The sequence below is a fragment of the Nanorana parkeri genome, unplaced genomic scaffold, assembly GCF_000935625.1.
Source record: "Nanorana parkeri isolate BGI_ZX_2015 unplaced genomic scaffold, ASM93562v1 scaffold186, whole genome shotgun sequence".
Taxonomy (NCBI): Eukaryota; Metazoa; Chordata; class Amphibia; order Anura; family Dicroglossidae; genus Nanorana; species Nanorana parkeri.
Genome location: NW_017306454.1, coordinates 1,063,512 through 1,087,333, shown reverse-complemented (window position 1 = coordinate 1,087,333; position 23,822 = coordinate 1,063,512). Strand labels below are relative to the sequence as shown.

Genomic DNA, 23,822 nt, shown 5'->3' with positions numbered 1-23,822 from the left:
TTGCGCAAAAGGAATCTGGAAGGGTGGTTAGTTCTGGATTATAATTTTTCTTAAACTGTAGTTTAAAGCTCACCTAGTAAAATGTATATCTGGATTAATCTTAACATCTTGGTGCTCTCAACCATCACTCTGCACAAGCTGACGCTTCCAGGAACCTCGTTGGGGCTTCATCAGGAAATACACAGCTACAAATCCAGATTAATCATCTGATTCATTCAGAACTTCCACCGAGCGTGGAATTCAGCACTCCACAACCAAATTCTAGAATAAATGTTTATGGTTGTCACTAAATCAGGGGGAGAGGAGAGGTCTTTCCATTGGGGCACCTGTTCTGGAGAGATTTAACCTCACTTCCTCTTTTGTGTCCAGAACAGGAATTAGAGTGAAATCTCACTAACAGGACAAAAAAAAAAGACCCACAAAAGTCAGCTATCTTTTGTGAGAGACTCATGGATGGGGAAATGTTACTAATTCAGGTGACTGTCATCTTTGTCTGTGTATACCTTAGGTAGATGAAGGGCCATATGTAACCCAAATCTACCCGGATCTAACGGTTTGGTAAAAAATGGGCCAGTATAGGGCTTTTCAAAAGTCTGATAACAAATGCATCCGGCAACTGAAAGCTATATTGCACACAGGGGGACATTTATCAACAAATTAGTGACTCTATTAGCTGCAAATCAGGTTGCCAGTCATGTAGCAAGGTCTGTGCAACTGTATTTTGTGTATTTGGAATTCCTGCACTTGTAATGCTGGGTATCCTGGGCGTCCAACTGCGATAGATTTATACAGGTCTGCAACAGATTAATTATTGCAGATAAGACAGAATTCCATTCTGAACATATGCACAATGAAGAAGAGATCAGGGTCAGGTGTCATTCTGTTGCAGTACTACTTTAGGGGTGTGCTTAACCCAATAAGAGGTAAACAATTGCTCAATAACCAGTTCTTAGAGACAGCTGTCTATCATTCAGGGTGTCTCTGAGGGTTCTGGTGTGGCTGATAGGCTGGCTACCAGCTATTACTATAATCCTCATTTTATACAATTGCTGTTCAGTATACCCCATCATTACTAGCACTTAATGAAGAGGGAGTTGTGAGCCCCCGAAATGTGTTGATCAATAAACTTTTACTGGAAGAAGTATATACTTGTAACGCTCTCATCCTTTATATGCAGTACTACTTTAGCGGCTACTTAAGCTGTAACCTAATAATAAATATGTTGTACAATCTATTTCACTGCTCCTTTTTAGCTTTGCCTTGCTATGCAACAGAACTGATAAATGTCGCCACAGTTTCTCTGAAAGTCTCAGTGTAACAGCACAGATCATTTCCATGGGAAAAGGAAGGAAGGTGTTAACTGCATTTGTGCCATAACAGCACAATGTCTCCCATAGGCTCCTGAGTGTTCCACTTTAAGGCCCACCCAACTTTGTTATTGTTCCTATCATTTCAGTCTTCCAATATGCCTGCAAATGATCTCTATTAACACATATTGACATATTTCTTCACTTGTGCTGCTTTACCTTAGTGAGGATGTTTGAATTTCATTCTTTTTTTTTTTCTTCTTTTTTTGCAGTGCTAGTGAAAGGCCAGGTCACCACAAAGTACTACAGGCTGCTCTCCAAGCATGGAGGATGGGTGTGGGTGCAGAGCTACGCCACTATTGTCCACAATAGCCGATCTTCCAGACCTCACTGCATTGTGAGCGTCAACTATGTCCTTACGTGAGTGCCTTAACATACGTCACTATACCTATACCCAGTGCTGTATTTACTCCACTTGTGGGACGGGTGCATAGGGCAGCAAGACACCATGCCACCAAATGTACATTTTCCTTTTGTTTCCCACGTCTATCCATGTGTGAATAAATTCAGCAAGAGACTTATGGGGGAAGGGTTACAGGGGATGCTGAGGGTAGTCAGGAGGTTTTTTATGGTTTAGGAAACACATAACCATTACTTGTTTGGTGGTCTGTACAAGTGGAAAGTAGCTCTGGATAATAGTGCATTCAGGCATCCGTTTATACTAAATATGTGAGACTTTTCACATTTTTATTATATTATATTACATTCCACATATCTCAGTATTAATAGGGGAGGGTACAGAAAAGGGTCTGACATGTTATATGTACAAGTTCAATTCTTCAGGGATGAAGTGGATATCTATGGTAATATTCACTCCCTCAGGGATAAGGTGGACATCTATGGTAAAGTTTGCTTCCTCAGAAACAGGGTACAGAAAAGGGTCTGACATGTTATATGTACAAGTTCAATTCTTCAGGGATGAAGTGGATATCTATGGTAATATTCACTCCCTCAGGGATGAGGTGGACATCTATGGTAAAGTTTGCTTCCTCAGAAACAAAGTGGACATCTATGATAAAGTTCATTTCCTCGGGTTCAAGGTGGACATCCGTGGTAAATTTCACTTTCTCAGGGATGAGGAGGACATCTATGGCAATGTTCACATCCTCAGGGATGAGGTGGACATCCGTTGTGAAGTTCACTTTCTCAGGGATGAGGTAGACTTCTATGGTAAAATGTATTTCCTTAGGGATGAGGTGGACATCTATAGTAAAGTTCACTTCTCCAGGGATGAGGTAGACATCTATGGTAAAGTTCGCTTCCTCAGGGACAAGGTAGACATTCGAGGTAAATTCCACTTTCTCAGGGATGAGGTGGACATCTATGGTATCTATGGCATGTAAAAAATAGGGGGTGGTATGGCTGCACACAAAGGTATATTGATTTGATTTGATTAGGAAATCTGATGAGGACATTGATGTAAGTCAGGAGCTTATTATGTATAAATGATGAACACACATTACAGATATATTATTAATGTTAATGGTTTATGATTATATGCCAGAAACGTCCACTTCATCCCTGAGGAAGTAAACTTGTTCATGAAACATGTCAGACTTCTTTCTGCCTCCCCTATTAATACTAGACATGTGCAAGGAATAAAAATGTGTTTCGGACGGAACAAATGAAAACTAAAAACATTTTCATTCGTTTTGTCAAATGAAACACATTTTTATGCTGCTTTGGATTAGGAGGCAACGAGCCTCCGGATCGGAAACTACACATTAAAACTGCAGAACGCGTGTTGACCATATTGGAGGCGGAGTGTATGATGTCACATGGCGCTGCTCGTCTGTGGCGTCCGGTGACGTCATACGCATGTTTGGGCGACGCCATCTTGGTGTATATCCTGGTAGTGTCATGTGGCGTCATGCACTCCAACTCCAAGATGGTGGCATGCATGTGCAGAACCCGGCAACAGCCAATATGGCCACCGTGCGTTCCGCAAATTAATTTATTTATGCCCGAATATAGTTTTCCTATATTCGGACATATAATAAATTTGTGATTTCGGATTTGGAAGAATCGCTGAATCAACTGAATTTAATTGATTTGCAGGTTCGTCTGAATCCGAATGCACATGTATAATTAATACTGAGATATGTGAAATGTAATATCATGATATTACTGATTATATGATGGGGTGAGGCAGTGGTGGAACAAGGGATTGAATGTTGCAGATCCTTCGCCATTTATTTAACAAACCTGTTTCTCCAACACAGCCTGTGGCATTATAATATGTTTAAAGATTTCTTGCAGAATCTAGATTTGAAAATGTATCTAAAGACCATTATTGCTTATTTTGGATAGAGACTGCAGCGGTATTGAACATTCCCTTTTCTATAAAAAGCTAAACAAAGTTTGGCTTTGTATGCACTATAGGCTCATCTGCATAGTCCCTCATCAGAATTAGCATTTGGTGTAATGGTCTGCTGTCCATTTTCAATACAGATTGTCCTTAGAGGAGCTCTCTAAAAGCAACGTAACAAAAATAAAACAAAAAACTAAACACATACTCGAGAGCACTGTGGTGTATCAAATATACAGTGCAATCAATCCATAATTAGGAAATCACAGACAATTACAATGTTATAGAAATGGAGCAATCAGATGACTCACCTGGAAATGACTACACTTACACCAGGGTCTAAAAGCTTAATTTAAAACATACTAACTGGCTGCAAGCACTGAAGCTACCAAAAGTTAAGCCAACCACACAAATACCAGCAGGGAAATAAAGGTAAAAATCCACAGTTCATAAGTTTGTCATGTCTGACTTTCAATTTAATATATTTTGCTGGTTAACAGACCCAAAGAACATAAGATTTAGTCTGACTGCAAAATAAGGAAAAAAAGCAATGCAATGTGACAGTCAAATTATAAGAATGTGGTGAGACGTGCTGGCAGGGCCGGATTTCCCACAAGGCCAACAAAGGCCCGGCCTTGGGGCAGCAGGGAGTAGAGGGGCAGCAGGGGTGTGGAATTCCTATCTCCCGACGCCCGGGACAAGCAGTTCCAGGCGCCAGGCGGGTAGTTGTTTTCTACATTAAGGCCCCGTTCACACCTGGGCGTTTTGTAGCGCGTTCCTACGCTCTGCAAAACGCTCAAACACCAAAATCCCATTATTTCCTATGGGTATGGTGCACACCTGGGCATATTACAGGCCATATGAACGCGCTACAAAACACCCTACGCCCAAAGAAGTACAGGAGCTTTTTTGGGGCGTATTTGCCGCACGTATCCATTGGGATACAGCCAGGTAGCCCTCGGAAACGCGCGTTTGTCGCGCGTTTTTTTAACCGCGAATCGCTGTAAAAACGTGCGGCATGAAATGCGTGACAAACGCGCATATTCAATACGCCTAGGTGTGAACAGCAGGGAAGAGCAGGGAAGCCACTGCTTGTTTTGTGCAAGTGATCTCTTGTATGTAGTCTGCAGGTCTGCCATTCTCCATGGGAGGGGGGAGAGGGGGGTTTGGCGGGTAGGAGGGCGCATTGAGGAACTTGGCCTTTAGGGCAGCAGAGAGAGTAAATCCGGCCCTGTGTGCTGGATACTGAAAATTGGTGGTCCATAGTTATTGCTTTGCAGAAGAATGAGATGTATCTGGCTACATTGATTCTATGCGGCCAAGGGACCACCTTGGGTGTAGACAACAGGTTATCAAGAAGAGGAAGGAAAGCCACATCAAATGGCTGTGAGTCCAGAAAAAGACAAGCTAACATGTTTCGGGAACATCAAATGGTCCCCCTTCAAGGCCAAAGCTTTCCTGGATCATCAAGGGCTGGCTAGTGAACTTCCAAATGCATGGGTGGAAGAAGAGGGAAGGGCATGTGGATTTTGGTTCCACTGTTGTGTGAAAGCGATGGTGTTTTTTGATGACGTTTGGTAAACTTTTTTCTCATCCACAGAGATATAGAGTACAAGGAACTGCAGCTCTCTCTGGAGCAAATGACTGTTTCCAAAGCTCCTTTTCAATGCCGGAATTCAGTCACTACCTCGCAGGAAGCAAGGAAACCAGCCAAGTTGAAAGCTGCAAAAGTCAAAGCAAAACAGCCAAGATCAAACCCCTACCCACAGGTAAAGAGGACAATAATGGACTTTACTGAAGTACTGGGGGGGAAGTACAAGCTGGATGGTTCAGTAGCCATTAAATTGGGTAATTTGGCATGAATGATCCGCTACAGAACAATTTGTTGGTTTTGCTGGCAGGTTTGTTGCAAACAGAAGTTTTACGCCTTAAACATCTTACATGAGTTGTACTCCAAAATAGGAAAAAACTAACTAATGCAATCATGTATTTATATTTAAAAAATCAGATTTATTTTAAATGCAACTAATGTAAGCATCCTTATTTAACTTGGTGTCAGCCTCTGTTAATCTTCTGTACAGCAAGTGTAAAGTGAGCAGGGGATGGGGTCTGTAGTCTACTGCTTCTCCTTCATTGGTTGGGGGGGATGACCTTGACCAGCCTGTGCTGCTGGTGAACCGGTGGTGTCTGGATAAAAACTCAGAAATAAAAATCTTTTAGTAGATAAAACAGTTGCCCTATACAGTATGTATTTAACTGTGTATTCAGCTGCTCACCTAGAGCTCAGTTTTAATTATAGTTAATAGTGATACACCGATACCAATTGTCAGTTTCAGGATGACAGCGGCTCTGTGCGTGGCAGAGCGGGGGATGGGTGGATATCATTGATATTTACCGGTCCTCCGCGTGAGACGGACAAACACCGGAGCGATCATTGACAGCGGCCTCCTAACTATTGAATTTTTCTCTAGTCTAGTCCCGGAGCTGGAAAAGTATCTGAACTTGTACTGAACCGAGTACGGTACTTGGTATCGGTGCATCCCTAATAGTTAATATATAGAAAAGTTGACTTTGGTATTGTATGCTTTCATAGGCTTAAACCAATCCCCTGCACTCCTACCATACTTTGAGTTCACCACCCCTGAGAAGCAAAGATTGTTGCTCCTCACACATGATGAGTTTAGTGTTGGAACCACACAACCAACCAAACCCTCCACTGCTCTGCTGTCACCATGGAGTAAAAGAGTGCCATCTAGGGCGGGACTCTAAAATGAGTCTGTGACGTCAATTCCACTGAAATGTAAAAACCTTGCAGCCAATGAAGTCAGGGCAATGTCATAAATCAAGATCTGAATACTTGCATTGTTTTTTTGTATTGGCTAACAGCTCAGTGTCATAACATAGCCCAAAAAAATAATAATTCCAGCCAATCAGGAAATGAAGGATGATGTCATTGTATTCACACTCAGCAGCTCTGCATATCCAACTGTTGAAGATAAGTTTGATTTGTACACAGAGTTTCACAGCTGCTATCTAGGGATTGCTGGAGAGCTGTACTATGAGAGACGGAGCCATAAAGAGCTTACAACAGCTACATGGCCATATCATGCTATGGAAGAGCTAGATGATTTGCTCGGGTCACTTTAACTAAAGTTATTGTGCACAAAAGCATTTATTACTATATTCTGTTCTTTGCTTGGAACTCCCATTTATTTTACACGGGCTCCCTCTATTTTTGGTTATAGTTTGGAATTTTTAGGATACTTTGGGGTTTCTTAGCTGTCAGACTATATTTAGAAACTGCTTGTATTCGCTGCGCTCAGAGACAGATTGAATTACAAGCCCAGTTAGTATGAGTTGCTCTATGAGCAGAATTACAGGCAGCATTTCCTGGTCACTGGCTGCTAACCTTACAGCCCACCATAAATTAGCAATACGGAAAAAGTCCCAGAGACATTCAATCCGACGAGTTTTATAGAGCGTAGAACATAATTTGCTTGTATATAATGAGATATGAGGCATTTTATTGGTGTATTATTTTCTTGTCACAAGATACTGAAAGTTTAGAACCGTTTAAAGAATATTCAACGTTTAGATGACTTTGCGTTTGAATTTCATAACTTCTTATACATCTACTTACAGCATTAGGCTTGACTCACACTTTTACCGTTAAATATCTGTATTTTTCTGAGTGATTTCCTATCATTATTTACCTAAGCTGGCTGTACACAGGGCGAATTTTGGCTGGTTCTTGATGAACCAGCTGAAATTCACTCAGTAGGGGGTCCTGTCTGCCAATGTAAGGAACAGAACAGCTCCTGCATTCAGTCAGGTGCATGTTCAGGTATTTGCAGGGCCGGATTTCCCACAAGGCCGACCAAGGCCCGGCCTTGGGGCAGCAGAGAGTAGAGGGGCAGCAGGGGTGTGGAATTCCTATCTCGTGATGCCCGGAACATGCAGTTCCGGGTAGTTGTTTTCTACATTTAGCCCTGCTTCGGGCAAGCAGAGCTAAGTGTACAGCGGGGAAGCCGCTTTTTTGTTAAAGTGATCTCGGCGAAGTCGGAAGGGGGGAGGGAGGGGCACTGAGGAACCTGGCCTTGGGGCAGCTGAGAGTAAATCTGGCCCTGGGTATTTGGTCTGACAGCCAACGGGGCTGACTGTCAAAATACAATAGCCAGAGCGGGAGAATTCTCAATCCACGTTGTTTAGCATGGGTGGAGGAATCTGTTCATTTTTTTCCATTCAGCCTGAAAGCTACAGTGTATACCAAGCGTAAGGGACCACTTGGCTACATGTTCTACATACATTTGCTTAAGTGTGTAACATATACTTACCCACAATGTTGTCATTTGCTTATGTGTTGAGCCAAAACGTTTTGTTTTTAGAATGGGAAAGTGCTGGCCTCTTCCTCTCCCAGTCTAAGACCCCTCAGATATTTCTGCGCTGAACCGCCTACATGAACAATCCCATACATTCCTATGGGATCCATTCATGCAAGCGCATGGATCCGCGCGATCCGAAAAGCCTGCTGCTCATAATGCTTCCCTGGGCTACTTTTGTCACTATTTTCCATATAGATTTCAATGAAATTGCGTTTCAGAGCTGAAATGCGATTTAAAAAATCACACGTAAACCGCGCTGAACTGATGCTGCCCTGTTGTGAATGGGGCCTAAATGTTACTGCACAGAAGATTACAGGAGAATGATACCAAGTTCATGAAGGTCCTTACACTAGTGACATTTACAGGGTTATTCACAAAAGGGTGAAGAGTTTGGAGAAGGCAGGAGAAGTGAACAATCTAGGACAACATAACTGAACTGGAAACATTCTCAATTTCAGCTCACTTTCGGGTTCAGCTATGTTGTCCTAGATTGTTCACTTCTCCTGCCGTCTCCAAACTCTTCACCCTTTTGTGAATAACCCTGTTAATGTTTTATAATGAATACAATTTAATGAACAGCATTTATCTGTGTTTAGTAATAATATTATTATTAGAAATTAATGGGCGTCTCAACCCAAAAACACCCCACCCAATAACACAAAAATGTGCCTTTCGGTCTTTAGATCTCAGAAGACAGACATTTGCATTAATACATACATTGTCTTTCTTCCAGCCACACACTTCCTACCAAGATAAGATGGAATTTGCACAGTTTGGAAACTGGAAAGGAGCTCCCACAATAAATGCCACCAATAACCAAGAACCAAGCAACCACACGGAAAACAGTGAACTTTTGTACCCCGCCCCCTACAGCCTACCATTCCCTTACCACTATGGACATTTTCCAATGGACTCCCATGTGTTAGGTGGCAAAAAACAAGTGCAAGTGATGCCTTCTAGGTTTGGACAGAGCCAAGGATCGCCATGTGAGGTGGCAAGATTTTTCTTTGGTGCGATACAAACAGGGGGAGAGTGTCACTGGCATTACTCCAACCCCTTAGTGCCAAATTCTCCACCAAAAACTGTTCATGAGCAGCCTGCAAGTCAGACGTGTCACAGCCTCTCTCAGAATTATGATGGTAAGGTATTTTCTACACGCACATTCCAGATGTCTATCCTAAATTACTAAATACAGTGTGTGTGTGTGTGTGTTCATTGATAAGGCCCCTGCTTTTTTTCAATTTATTTTAGGTTGAACTTTTGTGGAGAAGGGTTAGAGACATTCCGAATGTTCTTTATATATCTTTTTCCCAGTTCGAATGTAGTGTGTTGTAATATGGCATTATGGCCACCAGATGGAACTGAGGAGCATAGGAAATAAATATTTGTAAATATTTACTTTATTAAAGAGACCCTGCCACCAGCTTAAAGAGGAACTTTAATGTCTCCCATGGGTGTGCACACAAAAGTACAAACACGCACGAGTATGTGTGTGTGTGTGTGTGTGTGTGTGTATATATATCTATATATATAGATAGATATATATATCTATCTATATATATATATAGCTATATATATATAAATATCAATCATACGTACATACATATACAGACCTGAGGAATCCCGGATTCCCATCTCTTCAACTGTCCTTTACCTCTTCCTACCTCTGATCTTACCAGCAGGGGTGCGGTAATGAAGCGGGAAGCCTGACAGCTGCTCAATTGACCACCTGCCTGGCTTCCTGATTGGATGGGAAGCCACAGCCACACACCCTCGCAGCTTCCCAGGCATTGACGAATGAGGCTGTTATGTGAGGAATGTAAGTGGCAAGTGCTGTTGAGATCTTTGTGATCTCCCCATCGGCTCAGTGAATAAAAACACGGCGCCCACTGTTGCGTTTTTTGTTTTGCGCTCTCGGTGATTAGGGGGTTCCCAGGCACATCCAGTGCGCACAACGATGATGCTAACTGTCAAGGTGTGTCAAGTATTATGTGGTATTATTGTTGCAATGAATGGTTGGTGACAGGGTCTCTTTTTGCATTCATTCTACACAAGTCAGTATTACATTTTGATTTTCGGAATAAAGGGCAGATAGGATGGGGGTGTTGATGCAGGGAGAGGTTTTCAGGGGTAGGGGTTGCCCGCTTTGAGCTCGCCATACACCAGTAGAATTTTGTTTTTAAAAAATGCAATCCGGTCAAAGTGGCAATCATGTTTGAGAGTAGAGATCTAAGCATCAGGATGACAAAGTGTTCTTTTACAAACGATTTTCTAACAGTGAATGTGGTTTTCATTTAGGAAACTCCATTAATTCCAAACTCAAATTTTAAAAGCAATTGAAGTTTTGAACAACATTCGTCACGTTTCTGATGGCATTATCGGATGTTCTGAATAGGGATGTGCAGATACCAGTTGAGATACAAGTGCAGATACCAGTGCCGATACTTGGCATTTTCATGAGAACTACCAGGGTTGCAGAGGTTGGAGCTGGGACCTGGCTCTGGCTCTCCACCACTTTCCTGAAATCATTAGTCTGTATTGTTTTAGAAAAACTGTCACATGACAATAAACAAAAATGTATCAGTACTTGTATCTGTGAGGACTTGGGCAAGTATCAGTACTTGTACTTGCAAAAATTATATCGGTGCATCCCTAATACATGTTTATAAAAACAAAATCATATATTATAACAGAGATGTACAAATCCCAGCGGCTCCGTGTGCTCCTTACAAATGACAGCTGCCTCCTAACTATTGGATTTTTCTCTAGTCTAGTCCTGGAGCTGGAAAGGTATCTGTACTTGTACTTGTACCGAGTGCGGTACTTAGTATCGCTGCATCCTTAGTTCTGAAGGGAATTTTTTGGTGAGACCATTCGTGTGAAAATCTACCAGTGTATGGCCAGCTATAAAGTGGGTGCAGGGCAGATCAAGCACTGGAATTCCACCTCTGCAAACACCTTCTATCTCATTCTCTGTGTCGTCTATCCACTCTGCACGCCAAACAATATCTACATGTCAATCTCTCGTGTAATTGTTCCACATCAACAAATTTGCAGAATTGTTGTTGCAGCGATTACTCCCTGTCATATTTCAGTGGTGGAAACTGTCAGATTCCTGGACACGATTCATTACCCGGCAAGGCAGCGGTTTTGTGACTCTTAGGTTAATATTTGATCAGTGTTACCTCTCAGCTTCCTCCAAACAAACACAGCAGATAAAGGCATCCTCCAGCTAATTTTATAAATGAAAAAGCTCGGGGCATCCATCAAACTCTCACGGCGCTGTGACTTGACCAAACACTCCATGATGTAATTATTGATGTGGAGTGAGTCATGTAATGCAGAGCAGATCTGTATGATGATGGGGTTATTCACAGATTGCTGTATCATGACAGCCCAGAAATCTGCTACGATGTAAAACTTAAACAAGCAGACAAGTTCTGAATGTTCCAATTAGTCCTGGATTTGCTGGAAAAGTCCCCTAAGCCCCTGCTAAGGGCACCAAAGATCGAGAGGGAGCATGCCTTGTTTTAAGGTTTTGTTTTTTCTTTAAAGCAGATCTAAAGCCAGGAACAAAAATGTAACATATCACAGCATATTAGTCATATTAGTCACTTATTTTGCCACTAACACATTTGGGGTGACAACACTTGCTCACTGCTTTGTATCTGTGGAGTAGCTGAGTTGTCACACTAGGACGTGATTACATAACACTTCTTATAACATGGGGGGGGGGCTGTAGTCCACATAGATAGCTGGGAACAATGATAGCTCCTACCAGTCAGTAGTATAGGTCTGGGTTTGTAGGAAGGTCCCCCTAGCATAGGAAGTTATCAGCTCACAAGAGTCCTATCTGGATCAACAGGTATTTTTTGCACTTATTAAACAGGTATAACACATACTTACAATGCTACATTTAACAGACTTAAAGGGATAATGATGTCAAAAGGTTTTTAAGCCATTTCAAATGCTGATGAAATCACTTACAATGGATGCTGCTTCTTGATTTTTAAAAGTTTTAGTTTCCTGCAGAATCAGCTGGACCCCTGAGCATTGATCTTGAAATTCTTTTTTAGGGTGGCTCATTTCCCTTGTCAGGCTCCTTTCCCTTTCTCCCTGCTTCTCCTTTCCTTTCCTCCTCCCTTCTCCTTCTCCAAGCTAGTAGATGGACAACTGCTGGAGACTGCTCTGTCCCTTGTGATCTTGTACTGGACAGGAAGTTCAGGGAAGCCGAGTTGAGTGGGAGGCTGTTCACAAATATGATGACTGGAAGTGCTTGGGTAAAAATATAGAGAAATACTTTGCTGGGCCATGTATGTTTGTTTGGCCTGGATTGATTATTGAAAAAAGTTTCAGAGTTTTTTTTTACTACTTTAAAGGGCTGAACATAAGAGAAGTTCATTGTCAGAGTTTACACTTTAATTGTATTTATTTTTAAGGTAAATCTGAACTCCAGGAAGTATCTTTTTTTTAACGTACATTGGTCCAGATTGGTTAAATCTTATTCTTCATATCTCACATCCAGCGGGCTGCTGGGAATGCTGAAATTCACTGTAGTAGTCTGTGCTACTTACAGTCAATGCTGGTCTCTTCTGGATGCTGTTCAAGCAACTTGCGGTCTGTATACTTGCTTGGCACCTCCACCATTTAGAGAACATGTTGTATTTTGTTTCAATTAATACAAGGCATTCTCTGATTGGACAAATGCGGAGAGCAGTGGCGAATGACTTGCTCAGCATCTCCACCATTTAGAGAACGTCTTTTATTTCTTTCATTAAATAAAGGAGAATGTCTTGTATGGTATTATTATTATTATTTTTTTTAGTGAATACAAGGCGTTCTCTGATTGGACCAGGCGGAAAGGAGGGGCGGATTTCGTGCTCATCACCTCCTCCATCCAGAACATCTTTTATTTTTTTCATTAAACGCAAGGAATTCTCTGATTGGATGAGGCAGAAAGGAGGGGAAGATGACATCACAATCTCTGACTTTTCCAATCAGATTACGCCTTGTATTTGTTGAAAAAAATACAAGATATTCTCTGAATTGCTGAGGTGCCAAGCAAGCAATGCCCTGAGTTCTGTATGCTGATGGCAAGTTGGTCAAGCAGCACACAGAAAAGACCAGACTTCTGCATCCCCAGTGGCACACGGGATGTGACATATGAAGAATTAGATGTAACCAAGCTGGAATAATGTAAGTTTAAAAGAAAATATAATCCCTGGAGATCAGCTTTTAGCATGCTCAGTCAAAATAATGAACAAAATGTGTTTGTCTGAACCCTAGCAACAGCCAAGCGGTACAGCTCTGGGGAAAGCTCATCCGATGGATTCACGGGCTGTTCTTCATCCTCATCTTCGAGACCCAACCTCCGTTATAAGGATGAGCTCTACTGCTCCACAACCATGAAGACCAGCAAACAGGAGAACAGAGGCATTGCCACCTATCACACAGTGAAAGAGGAGAACAAGTTGGACTTTAGTAGGTACCAGCAGGAGAAAATGGCTGGCAGCGAAAAGCACTTTTCAAACTCCTTAAACAATTCTCTGCTGCCAAAATCCGAATGTCTTCACGCAAAGACTGTAGGACAGTTGAGCCACTTGCTCCCCAGGCCAGTGGTCTATGAGCAAACGAGAAGGATCTGTATGAAGGAGCCTAGATATGGGCCTGTCGGTCTGCATCAGACCGGCTATCACGAACTGGAAGGTGACAGAACAACGCAAAAGTATCCTCACCACAACCCCGAACACGAGCACTTCAAATCCCGTAGCCAAGTCCCCTACGCACCTCTTAATTACCACCACGTGTTATCCAAACACGGAACTTGTCAGGCTTCGTCGTGCACAGAGCCTGAACATGGGACAGAAAACTATGGTTATTCCTCAGAGGAAATGAACTCGTTTATTTACAAAAACCAAAGTCCTTCGTCCATGTCTTCTCCCGAAACTCACCGTGAAACTGCACTTCCCCACTATATTGGGACTTCTGTCATTATAACCAATGGAAGGTGACAGCGGTCCTTAGGGTTGTTGTTTTTTTATGCGTTGATTGGAAAGGGGAAAAAAAATGGAAAAACAATCTAACTGGAATTATTTACTCGGAAGCATGAGTGAGACCAGTGACCAATCCCTACCAAGCGTAGCCGAAGGTCGTCAAAGGACAGGCGTGCATGTTTTCTTGCCAAGCCAAGTGTAATGGAACCTGAAAGGTCAGGAATACACAACTAGCCTGAGAGCGGCATTGTTACAGATTAATCTCTGGTGTAGGCCGTGCCATTTAAGAAGTCATGGGCCAGATCATATTTTCCCCTACTCCACTGCTGGATGAATAGAAAGGCCACATTCTAAGATGTACACCTTCATACTTCATTACATAGAGGAAAAGTTTCGTACCTCTCCTCAAACAACCCATATTATTTAATCCCCCCCGTTACCCCAGAGAGAATTTCATATTCAAAGAGCAAATCCAGATGAATATAAAAACCTAAAATTAGTCTACCCACATACACAATATAACAGGAGAACTAGTGCATTTCGAGTTACGACAGTAACATCAACCTGTAGGTAACATTTAACATTACTCATATCTTTGCCTCCATGCTGTTCCATTTTTCTTACCTTTATACAGATATACAGAAAGGGAGAATAGGCAGTGAGGGGATGTGTTGTGTTTTTGATATATGTTCATCTAGGTCAGCGGTTCTCAACCTTTCCAGTGCCGCAACCCTTTGATAAAATTGCTCAAGTTGTGGCGACCCCTAACAGTAAAATTATTTTCGTTGCTCCTTCATTGCTTTAATTTTGCTACCGTTAGATAGCTATTAGATAGCGGCTCCCGGCCACCCGGAGAGAAACACTTTCTCCCGGAAAGATTTCCTCTGCTCGATCGAGCCTGCTGCCGTCAGTCAGAAAAAATGAAGAAAAAAACCCCAGCATAGGAATACATAGCTAGATTCCTATCGGCTATTTCTATTTCAATTTGCAATATCCAATAGCAAGCTGGCTATTGCACCAACCCTCTGCTGCTGTCAATCACTAGAAGAGGACCTGATGGAGAACTTCAGGTCCCCCACTGCTGATTGACAGCAGCAGTGGGCGGGTGCAATAGCTAGTTTGTTATTGGCTATTGCAAAGTGAAATAGCCATTAGGAATGTAGCTATGTATTCCTATGCTGGGGTCTTTGTCTTCTTTTTTTCTGACTGACGGCGGCCGGTGGCTCCAATGTCAGAAAAAAAAAGAAAAAAAAAGAAAAAAAAAACCAGAGCAGGGAAAGGTTTACACTGCTTGATCGATCAGAGTAAACATTTCCGGGAGAAAGTGCTTCTCTCCCGGGTGTCCGGGAGAGTTGGGATGTCTTTAGGCGACCCCTGGCAAATCGTCATTCGACCCCCAACGGCCATTCGACCTACAGGATTAGAACCGCTGATCTAGAGCTATCTGGAACTCTCCCAAAGGCTTGAGTACATCCTTATAGTTACATACATTTTTATATCAAAATGGGACTTTTCAAAGGCTATATCAATGATGCACATACACGATTTCTCCATAATATCCTCTCCCTTTTATTTTATACAATCATAAAAAACACTTCCATGTCATAAAAAGTAAAAATCACATATTTCTACCAACAAGACACAACATTTGACCTATTTGATGCTATCTATCCGTGTTCCTTCAATAATCCTCCACAGCTTTAGACTTCATACTACCCCACCAGTCAGCAGAACCGTCTGGTTCTCCCAAGTGGTTTGCTCATCCTGAAAAGTACATCCATATTAGAGACCCAAGGGAAATTAGGGAATATTTTCTACCCAAAGGAATATGAGATTATGAATATTGCATATCTAAGAAACCAGCACAGAGGTGAATGTTGTCCATCAAAAAGAAACTGCAATCTATGGAAAGGATCAAGACATATCTATGAGGGAAGATTACTGGGGTGTGAGGTACCATATTTGCTTTCATGGCCACAGGTAAATCTAGAGGTTCTCCAGCGTCAGCCTCGGTTGCACATATACATGAATACCTTCCACAATTCCTGAAAAAGCAGGGCTTGTCAATGCGAAATGCGTAGACTATTGCTTCCGCCTCATCAGACAGTTCAGCAATGAAGGAATGATTACCAATCCTAAACAATTGGAAAGTGGACTTTATGGTTCTTCTGACTGGTGGGGTAATTTGAGGCCTAATGGTGTGGAAGATTATTGAAGGTATTTCTTCCTGTTGGTAGAAATATGTGATGTTTACTTTTTATGATACGGAGCTGTTTTTAATGATTGTATAAATATGATTGATTGTATGAAATACAATACACACAATGAAGTTATTGTGCATGTGTCTGTGTCATTAATATGGCACCTGGGAAGTCCCATTTTAATAGAAAAAAGATGTATGCAATATTGCTATAAGGGATGCGTGCGGTTGATTAATTCAGTCTTTCATGATCAACATAGGTATTTACGTCTATTTGGTGGAGAAGAAAATGCCCCTACCCGCATCCTATCATTTAATCAAGTGACCTATCAGCAGGCCCGGCCAATGGAGGAAGGGAGTGTCTATGCAAATATTTTTTTGTAAACATCTGGTGTCTCAGGAGGGCTCTGGGCTGTGCTAGGAGATTTTAAATTTAAAGGTTTTATCGGACAGCTAATCTGGCCTAAGTTCTAATAAATCTTTTCATTTTTGTGGTTAGGTTTTTTCGCACAGGTTGCCTTTAAGGAATCCTAAGAAAGATCAGTTAAAGCTCAGATCGGTAACAAAAGAAAACCCGTATATTTCTATTTCCCACACTAGTACTGTAGGTTCAGCAGAAGAGTCCCTCACAATGACTTGAATATGTTCTCAGCTCATAGAGATCAATCAGCAGACAGGCGAGCGCGCGTCTCCTTCCCCCAGATATATACATAGGGCAATCGTTTCAATACAAACACACTCATGGAAAGGCCTCCCATTTCCTCCGAGAAGTTCAGGTGGTGAATAATCGTAATGACCTCACCCAGCCAGACACTGCGGGATTTGTCTCTTCATCCTATAATAACACAAGATTTTGGCAACGCGAGTACCAAAGACATTTTTTCCAAGGACAGATCTCGTCTGTAGAATGAGACGGCAGCTGCTCGCCGAACAATTCGATTCTTCTGAAGAAGGTAGACATGACCTAAAGCAGTAAGAATATGTACTTCTACCAGCAAGGGCTGACTATGCAGCTATTAATGTGCAACAAAATCATTCAGACGTTAGTCTGTACATATATTAATAAACCAAAGTGACGGAACATGGTGTTGAGTTCTCCTTCATTGTGTGTGTTTTATGTGTCTGATCCTTAAAGAAGAACTCCGGGAAAATCACAAACTTATCCTTGCAGTGGGGCTACCCAGGGCCGGATTTACTCTCTCTGCTGCCCCAAGGCCAGGTTCCTTAATGCGCTCCCCTGTATGCAGGCTGCATACGAGTGATCTCGGCAACATCGTCAATATAACTTGTACAAAACAAGCGGCGGCTTCCCCGCTGTACATTTAGTTCTGCTTGCCCAAAGCGGGCCTAAATGTAGAAAACAATTACCTGCCTGGCGCCCAGAACTGCATGTCCTGGGCGGCGGGAGATAGGAATTCCACCCTCCTGCTGCCCTGAGGACAGGCCTCGGTTGGCCTTGTGGGAAATCCGGCCCTAGGGCTACCCCCACACTGCAAGAGTTAAGTGCTCGTTTTCTCCAGGGGAGTCAAATAAAGCTGTTTTACTTACCTGATCCTCAGTCACTCAGCGGTCAGCACTCACATCTCTTCCCATACTTTGCAGCTATGAAATGTCCTTCAGCGTCCTCACGTCTAATGCAGGTCAATGGACCTGCATTAGATGTGATGATGTCAGCTGTCCATAGACTGCCGGAACCCAAGGGAGAAGAGGCTGTAGGGACCAGTCTAGCAGCCCAAAGGGACCAAGGAACAAGTGATTATATCTTCTTTTGAATCCAAGGGTAAGTTCTTAAAAAATTCCTGGAGTTCTTCTTTAAAAGCTAAATGGTGCTAAAGAGACCCTGTCACCAGATCATACATTTCAACAATCTTTCCATAAGATTATATTATGGACATTTTACATCTTTTATACGTGTTATTCATCTGTAAATGCCTCCCTTGTGTAGACATCCAAAAGCCCTGAAACTGCTGCTGGGTAAATGTCAGCAGTAGGGATGAGCACAGGTTCAAACAGGTCCTGAGCTCCCGAAATCCAGGAAGGAGCTTCTTCCCAACCCACAAGGGGCAGTTGCAGTGACATCATTGACCTTATATGGCTACATGACAATATTTGGTAAATTATATTTATCTAACATGGTCATGTGACCATATTAGGTCAATGATGTCAGCACAAGCATCCCGCCCCTTTGTATACATGAAGCTGCGGAGCGGGGAATATCCGGCCTGCAGCTGATTAGTCGGAAGTGCCTAATACTTCCTTGTCTGAAAAGCTCAGGTTGGACCAGGTTCGGTCTGAACCTGAGCTCATCCCTAGTCAGCAGCCCTAGCAGACTTACAGCTGCCATTCAAGTAACACAGGGCAGGGAGGGTTGGGAACCCTCAGAACTCCAACGGTGGTGAAACTATAAATCTCATTATGCCTTTGCTTCTCGGAGTCATGCCGGTGGCTGTCAGAGTCTTGAAGTGCCTCACGGGACTTGTAGTTTTATCACAGCTGGAGTGCCAGGATTGTCTATCCCTGCTCTATGGTATTCCCATTCACTCCTCCCCTGGCAGCTACATAAAAGCTTTTGAATGGAGGAGAAGGGAGGGTTGGAGTAGCTGGGCCAGCACAGTAAGTAATAAGACACTACCAGAAAAGGAGAAGGCTATGACATGTAAGGAGGGAGGGGGCTGTGCTGGAGAATTGACTTTTCCTGTCACAGTTCTAGCATGTCCAAGGGTACATTGCAAGTGGATACAAAATAATTTGTGGAATGGTGCAAAAAGGGTATTAAAGTGATTGATTTTTTTGCTCTTTTATCTGCAATTTATGTCTCTTTAAAGTGTATGTAGAGCAAAAACTTTGTCTTTTAGTTTTGCATACAGAAGGAAATGGTAAAAAAACAACTCACTGTGATCTTCTTACAATGTGCATTAGAATCTGCAGAAGGTCAGATAGAGCCCACCCAATTTCCTGGCTGGAGGATGTCCGGCATCATCTTGCCCTTTCTGACTGCCTCTGGCCCGCCTCTTTCGTTTAATAGATTTGAGTTCTTTCAATCATGGAGGCTCCGCAACATATGTGGGGGTTGCCCAGGGCAGTCTGAATGCCTGCTCCTCCAGGCTGACAACCACCCATGAAGGCATTTTGATATTTGCATAACTCCTCCCACTGCTTGCATCAAAGCTGAGGGCTACAGAGAGGAGTACTGAGTATTTCTAACCACGCAAACTTGACTCAATCCTACCCTAACATGACTAATATTTTACCCAGGTTTTAGGTTTCCCGGTCACGTCAGAATAAAATGCACTAATAAAGGCAAATTTAGAAAAGATATCCTTGTGTGAGACCTCTCGGGGGCCGTACCCGAGGTTCTCTATATGTACTAAGCTGACCACCGCTGACATAAAGTGAATTTTGTTTGGCTTCTATAGAGAGGTAACTGTCCTTATCTGTAGAATACAAAGGATTTCATTCCAGCTATCAAACATGACTGATGTAATCAAGTAGTTCTATAATATATGCGCCCTGGGAGCCAAGAACTACAACCCAGGGATGTTTCCACGGCAGAGCCCATCCTTATCTTAAACACCTATGAATGTATTTCACGCTTCCATGCTTTATACAAACATCTTAATCTAATGAAAATCAGCATGCAACATTTCCAGAACTCATGAAGCTTCCCAGTGCTACAGGATAACCTGATCGCCATAAGCCTCTGCAGTTCCTTTGCTTCAATTTATACCAACATTTCTTCTTGTTTTAAAGATAACAAGAGATCATTGTCTTCCAGAGTACACTGCATTTCATCTTACTTCTCCAACAATTGACCAAGTGCTTGCTGTCCATGTTCTGATCACAACATTGAAGTATACAGTATATAAATACATATAATATCATATATATATATATATACACTGAGTGGCCAGTTTATTATGACCACCTGACGTTTATAGGCAAATTAGCTATAATTTGGCGCTGAAGTTGCTAGAGGGCCAGACCATTATAAATAGGGAAGCAGGTTGTTTACCACGACAGTAGAAGTGATTTTTTTCTAAAGATACGGGGAAACAACGCGATTTAACAGCCTTTGAACGTGGGATGATTGTTGGCGCTCGGAGCCATGGAGCGAGTATCAGCAAAACAGCAGAATTCGTTAAATGTTCAAGAGCAGCTGTTGTTAAAGTGTTTAAAGACTGGACTGTCAGCCGAAAATCTGGGTCTGAACGTGCGAATTGTGGCCGTCAGCGACTAGTCAATGTTAGGGCAGAACGGAGAGTGGCAAGACTGGTACAAGACAACAGAAGGGCAACAGTGCAGTGTCAGATTCCTCGCATCACCTTTCAACATCTCGTGGAGTCACGAGGCGGCCCAACGAAGTCATCTCGTGGAGTCATCTCGTGGCCCAACGAAGTACTGATGGGGTGGTCATAATAATCTGGCCACTCAGTGTATATATAACAAGATAAGCAGCGCTAGGAGTTCAATAAGCTGTATATCATACAGGTGGCAGTGATTTAAACCAAAATAGTGTTTCCTTAACACATTACTTATATTAAATACTGCAAAGTCAATGTGATGAATTTTTAGTGTATCGTGTCAACACATCAATATCAATAAATAAATATTGTGATATAAAATACAAGCTGCTGTATTAAAGACCTTTGGGTCTGAAGATGTTTAAACCAAATTAACAGCGCTAGTAGGTGAATCAAAAACCATATAGTCGTGTTTGTGAACTACAAATCATAAAAAAAACACATCAATGCAAGTGCCGTTAATCAATAAAAAAAACACGGCACTGTAATAGTTAATAAACCTGTGTACGATTAGAAGGTGATTTTTAACCAAGTGCTTCTAGGTGTCTCAGTGTGTAAAAATAAAGTGGATCAGTCTCTACAGATTTAAAAATCCTTCACTTTTTTTACACCTTCATGTGCATTAATACCATTAAGTGACAAGTCATATGCTTGAAAAAATTCAGGTGGGTAAACAAAAATACAAACGAAAATAATTGTGAATGACAATTAATTGTGCTAACAAAAAATATATATAAACAAATAAAGTCTCTGTAGTATACAGTTGGAAGACTGTAGTATACAGCTCCGCTTCAAAGCCAAATTCCAATGTTCGGTAGAGTAGTGCTTTCCTGGGGTTTGTATTAAGATCAACACATCCCCCTAATAGACTGCGTACTCACCCCAAACTTTCGGCTGTAACAGACAGCCCCAAACGCTTTGTCTGATGGGACACCGTTACTGCGGCGTCTTTCGTATCTCGTTCTTTACCATCAATCCTCAGTGTAAAGTATTCCCACAGTCATGCAAACAAAAAATCTTTCATCGGGTAAGATGGGTACACTGTAGTCATAAAGGGATGTACATGGTTAACAACAATACTCAGATAGGCCGTGGCGTTTAAACAATGCTCAGTTGGTACTAAGGGGCCCAAAATGTGCCAAGAAAATACTCCCGACACCATGACACCACCACCACCAGCCTGAACTGTTGATACAAGGCAGGATGGATCCATGCTTTCATGTTGTTTACATCAAATTCTGAACCCGACCATCCGAATGTTGCAGAAGAAATCGAGACTCATCAGACCAGGCAACGTTTTTCCAATCTTCTATTGTCCAATGTTGGTGAGCTGTGCGGATTGTAGCCTCCGTTGCCTGTTCTTAGCTGACAGGAGTGGCAGCTGGTGTGGTCTTCTGAAGCCCATCTGATTCAAGGTTGGACGTGTTGTGTGTTCAGAGATGCTCTTCTGCATACCTTGGATGTAACGAGGGGTTATTTGAGTTACTGTTGCGTTTCTATGAGCTTGAACCAGTCTGGCCATTCTCCTCTGACCTCTGGCATCAACAAGGCATTTTCAGCCAGACAACTGCCACTCACTGGATATTTTCTCTTTTTTGGACCATTCTCCGTAAACCCGAGAGATGGTTGTGCATGAAAATCCCAGTAGAGCAGCAGTTTTTGAAATACTCAGACCAGCCTGTCTGGCAAAATGCCTTGAAATCAGTAATTGTATCTTTCTCCAATCTCTATATTATTAGCAAGAACAAAAACTACTGAGCAAGACCCACCATCCCTGTTTTCTTCTTGTCTTTACCAACATTTAGCTTATATACTCCACAAATAGGCCTAGATAGTATAACTTGTGTACCTAAAACCCAGATACTTCCTGTCCTAGAATGCCCAAGCTCTCTCACTGTACTGTATCTATGGAGAAGCAATGTTGTCACCCTAGGACAGCTTTTCTAGAGGATTTGACATTCATCATGGTTACCACAAAAAAAACTCTTAATTGATTAATTGAAAATTATTTTCTGTTGTATGTTGATAGTATTTATCAGTAGTAGTCACAAAATGAAAATGACAAGTAATAATAATGGCCAGAAAAGAAACCCCCTTATATCAGTGGTCAGTGGGGAAACACCTCCCTACATTGGTGGTCAATAGTGATGAGACTGGGCTTGGTGCAAACCCAGTTTACATGAGTTCACCCAAGCCCACTCAAAACTCTGACTGACTACCCCTGATTACACCTACCAACTGATTGAGCCGGGAGGAAGGGGTGGTGGTCAGAGTTTGGAGCAGGCATGGGCAATTCTTAGGTAAACTTCGTTTACACCAAGCCCAGGCTCACCTCATTGAGAAGAATGCCACTCTTAAGACAGCTGTAGCGATCATTAAAACCATGCCACTGACTCTGCCAAGTGATGACGGCCACACAACTATGCAGACACTATGAGATGAAAGGTGAGTCTGCCACTGCTCAAAGAAACCCATGAAATATCTGGAGGAACCATAGACTTCCATGAAACCCTGGTTTAGAATGGCTGCCCTAGGACATGGCTACTAGAAATTCTTCTCCTCTTACTGATAAGACAGAAGATGCGACTACGGCTTTCCATCACACGGGGCAAGCATAGGCAGAAGCATTCCTATACAATGTCTGTAAGAAATACGTTCACATCTGACCTGGTGGGGGGGTAAGACTCTAAATCCAAAGCTGAACTCCAAGCAAACTGCTAAATACACAGATCACACATCTAATGTTTTACATCCCAAAGAATTCGTATTTCTGTCTATCCGGTTCTGAGATTTACGCAGCTCTTTTGTATAGCATAGCCCTGTCTAGCAGGGCAGGGGGCTGATTTTTCACTGCTGTAGTTAGATGACACTTATAGGTCTTGTCCCTCCCCCAGCCTGAGGCTGGACAGTGAAAAATAGAAGTAGCACACTAATGAGATCATCTCACTCTGTTCTCTTCTCCTATCAGCGTGTTCTTTGCTAACACATCAGCACAGCTAATACCAATTCAGGTACTAAAGCTGGCCATACACCTATAGAATAGCTGAAGGCTTTCTATGGTCAGATGTGAAAGTGCAACAGATTCCTCCATCTACGTTACACTGTGTGGCTGGAGGAATCTCCCACTGGGCCAAGCTTCAGCATCTTGCTAGTCGGCCCCACTGGTTCCAAAAATACCTGAACAATCTGATTGGATGTAGGCATTATCCAGGTATTTTGAGGGCCAGCGGGGCCGACTAGCAAGATACGCCCAGTGGGAGATTCCTCCATC

The 23,822-nt window shown here is 42.4% G+C and overlaps 1 protein-coding gene across 1 annotated transcript in view; it reads left to right on the top strand.

Annotated features, from left to right (window-relative positions):
* Positions 1-14,592, top strand: part of SIM2 (single-minded family bHLH transcription factor 2) — an 85,882-nt gene extending 71,290 nt beyond the window's left edge. The window contains exons 8-11 of the mRNA XM_018555155.1: positions 1,580-1,727; positions 5,276-5,444; positions 8,791-9,196; positions 13,350-14,592. Coding sequence (XP_018410657.1) covers positions 1,580-1,727; positions 5,276-5,444; positions 8,791-9,196; positions 13,350-14,068 — 1,442 coding nt within the window. The 3' untranslated portion in view covers positions 14,069-14,592. The remainder of the gene's footprint in view (positions 1-1,579; positions 1,728-5,275; positions 5,445-8,790; positions 9,197-13,349) is intronic.
* Positions 14,593-23,822: the final 9,230 nt, after the last annotated feature.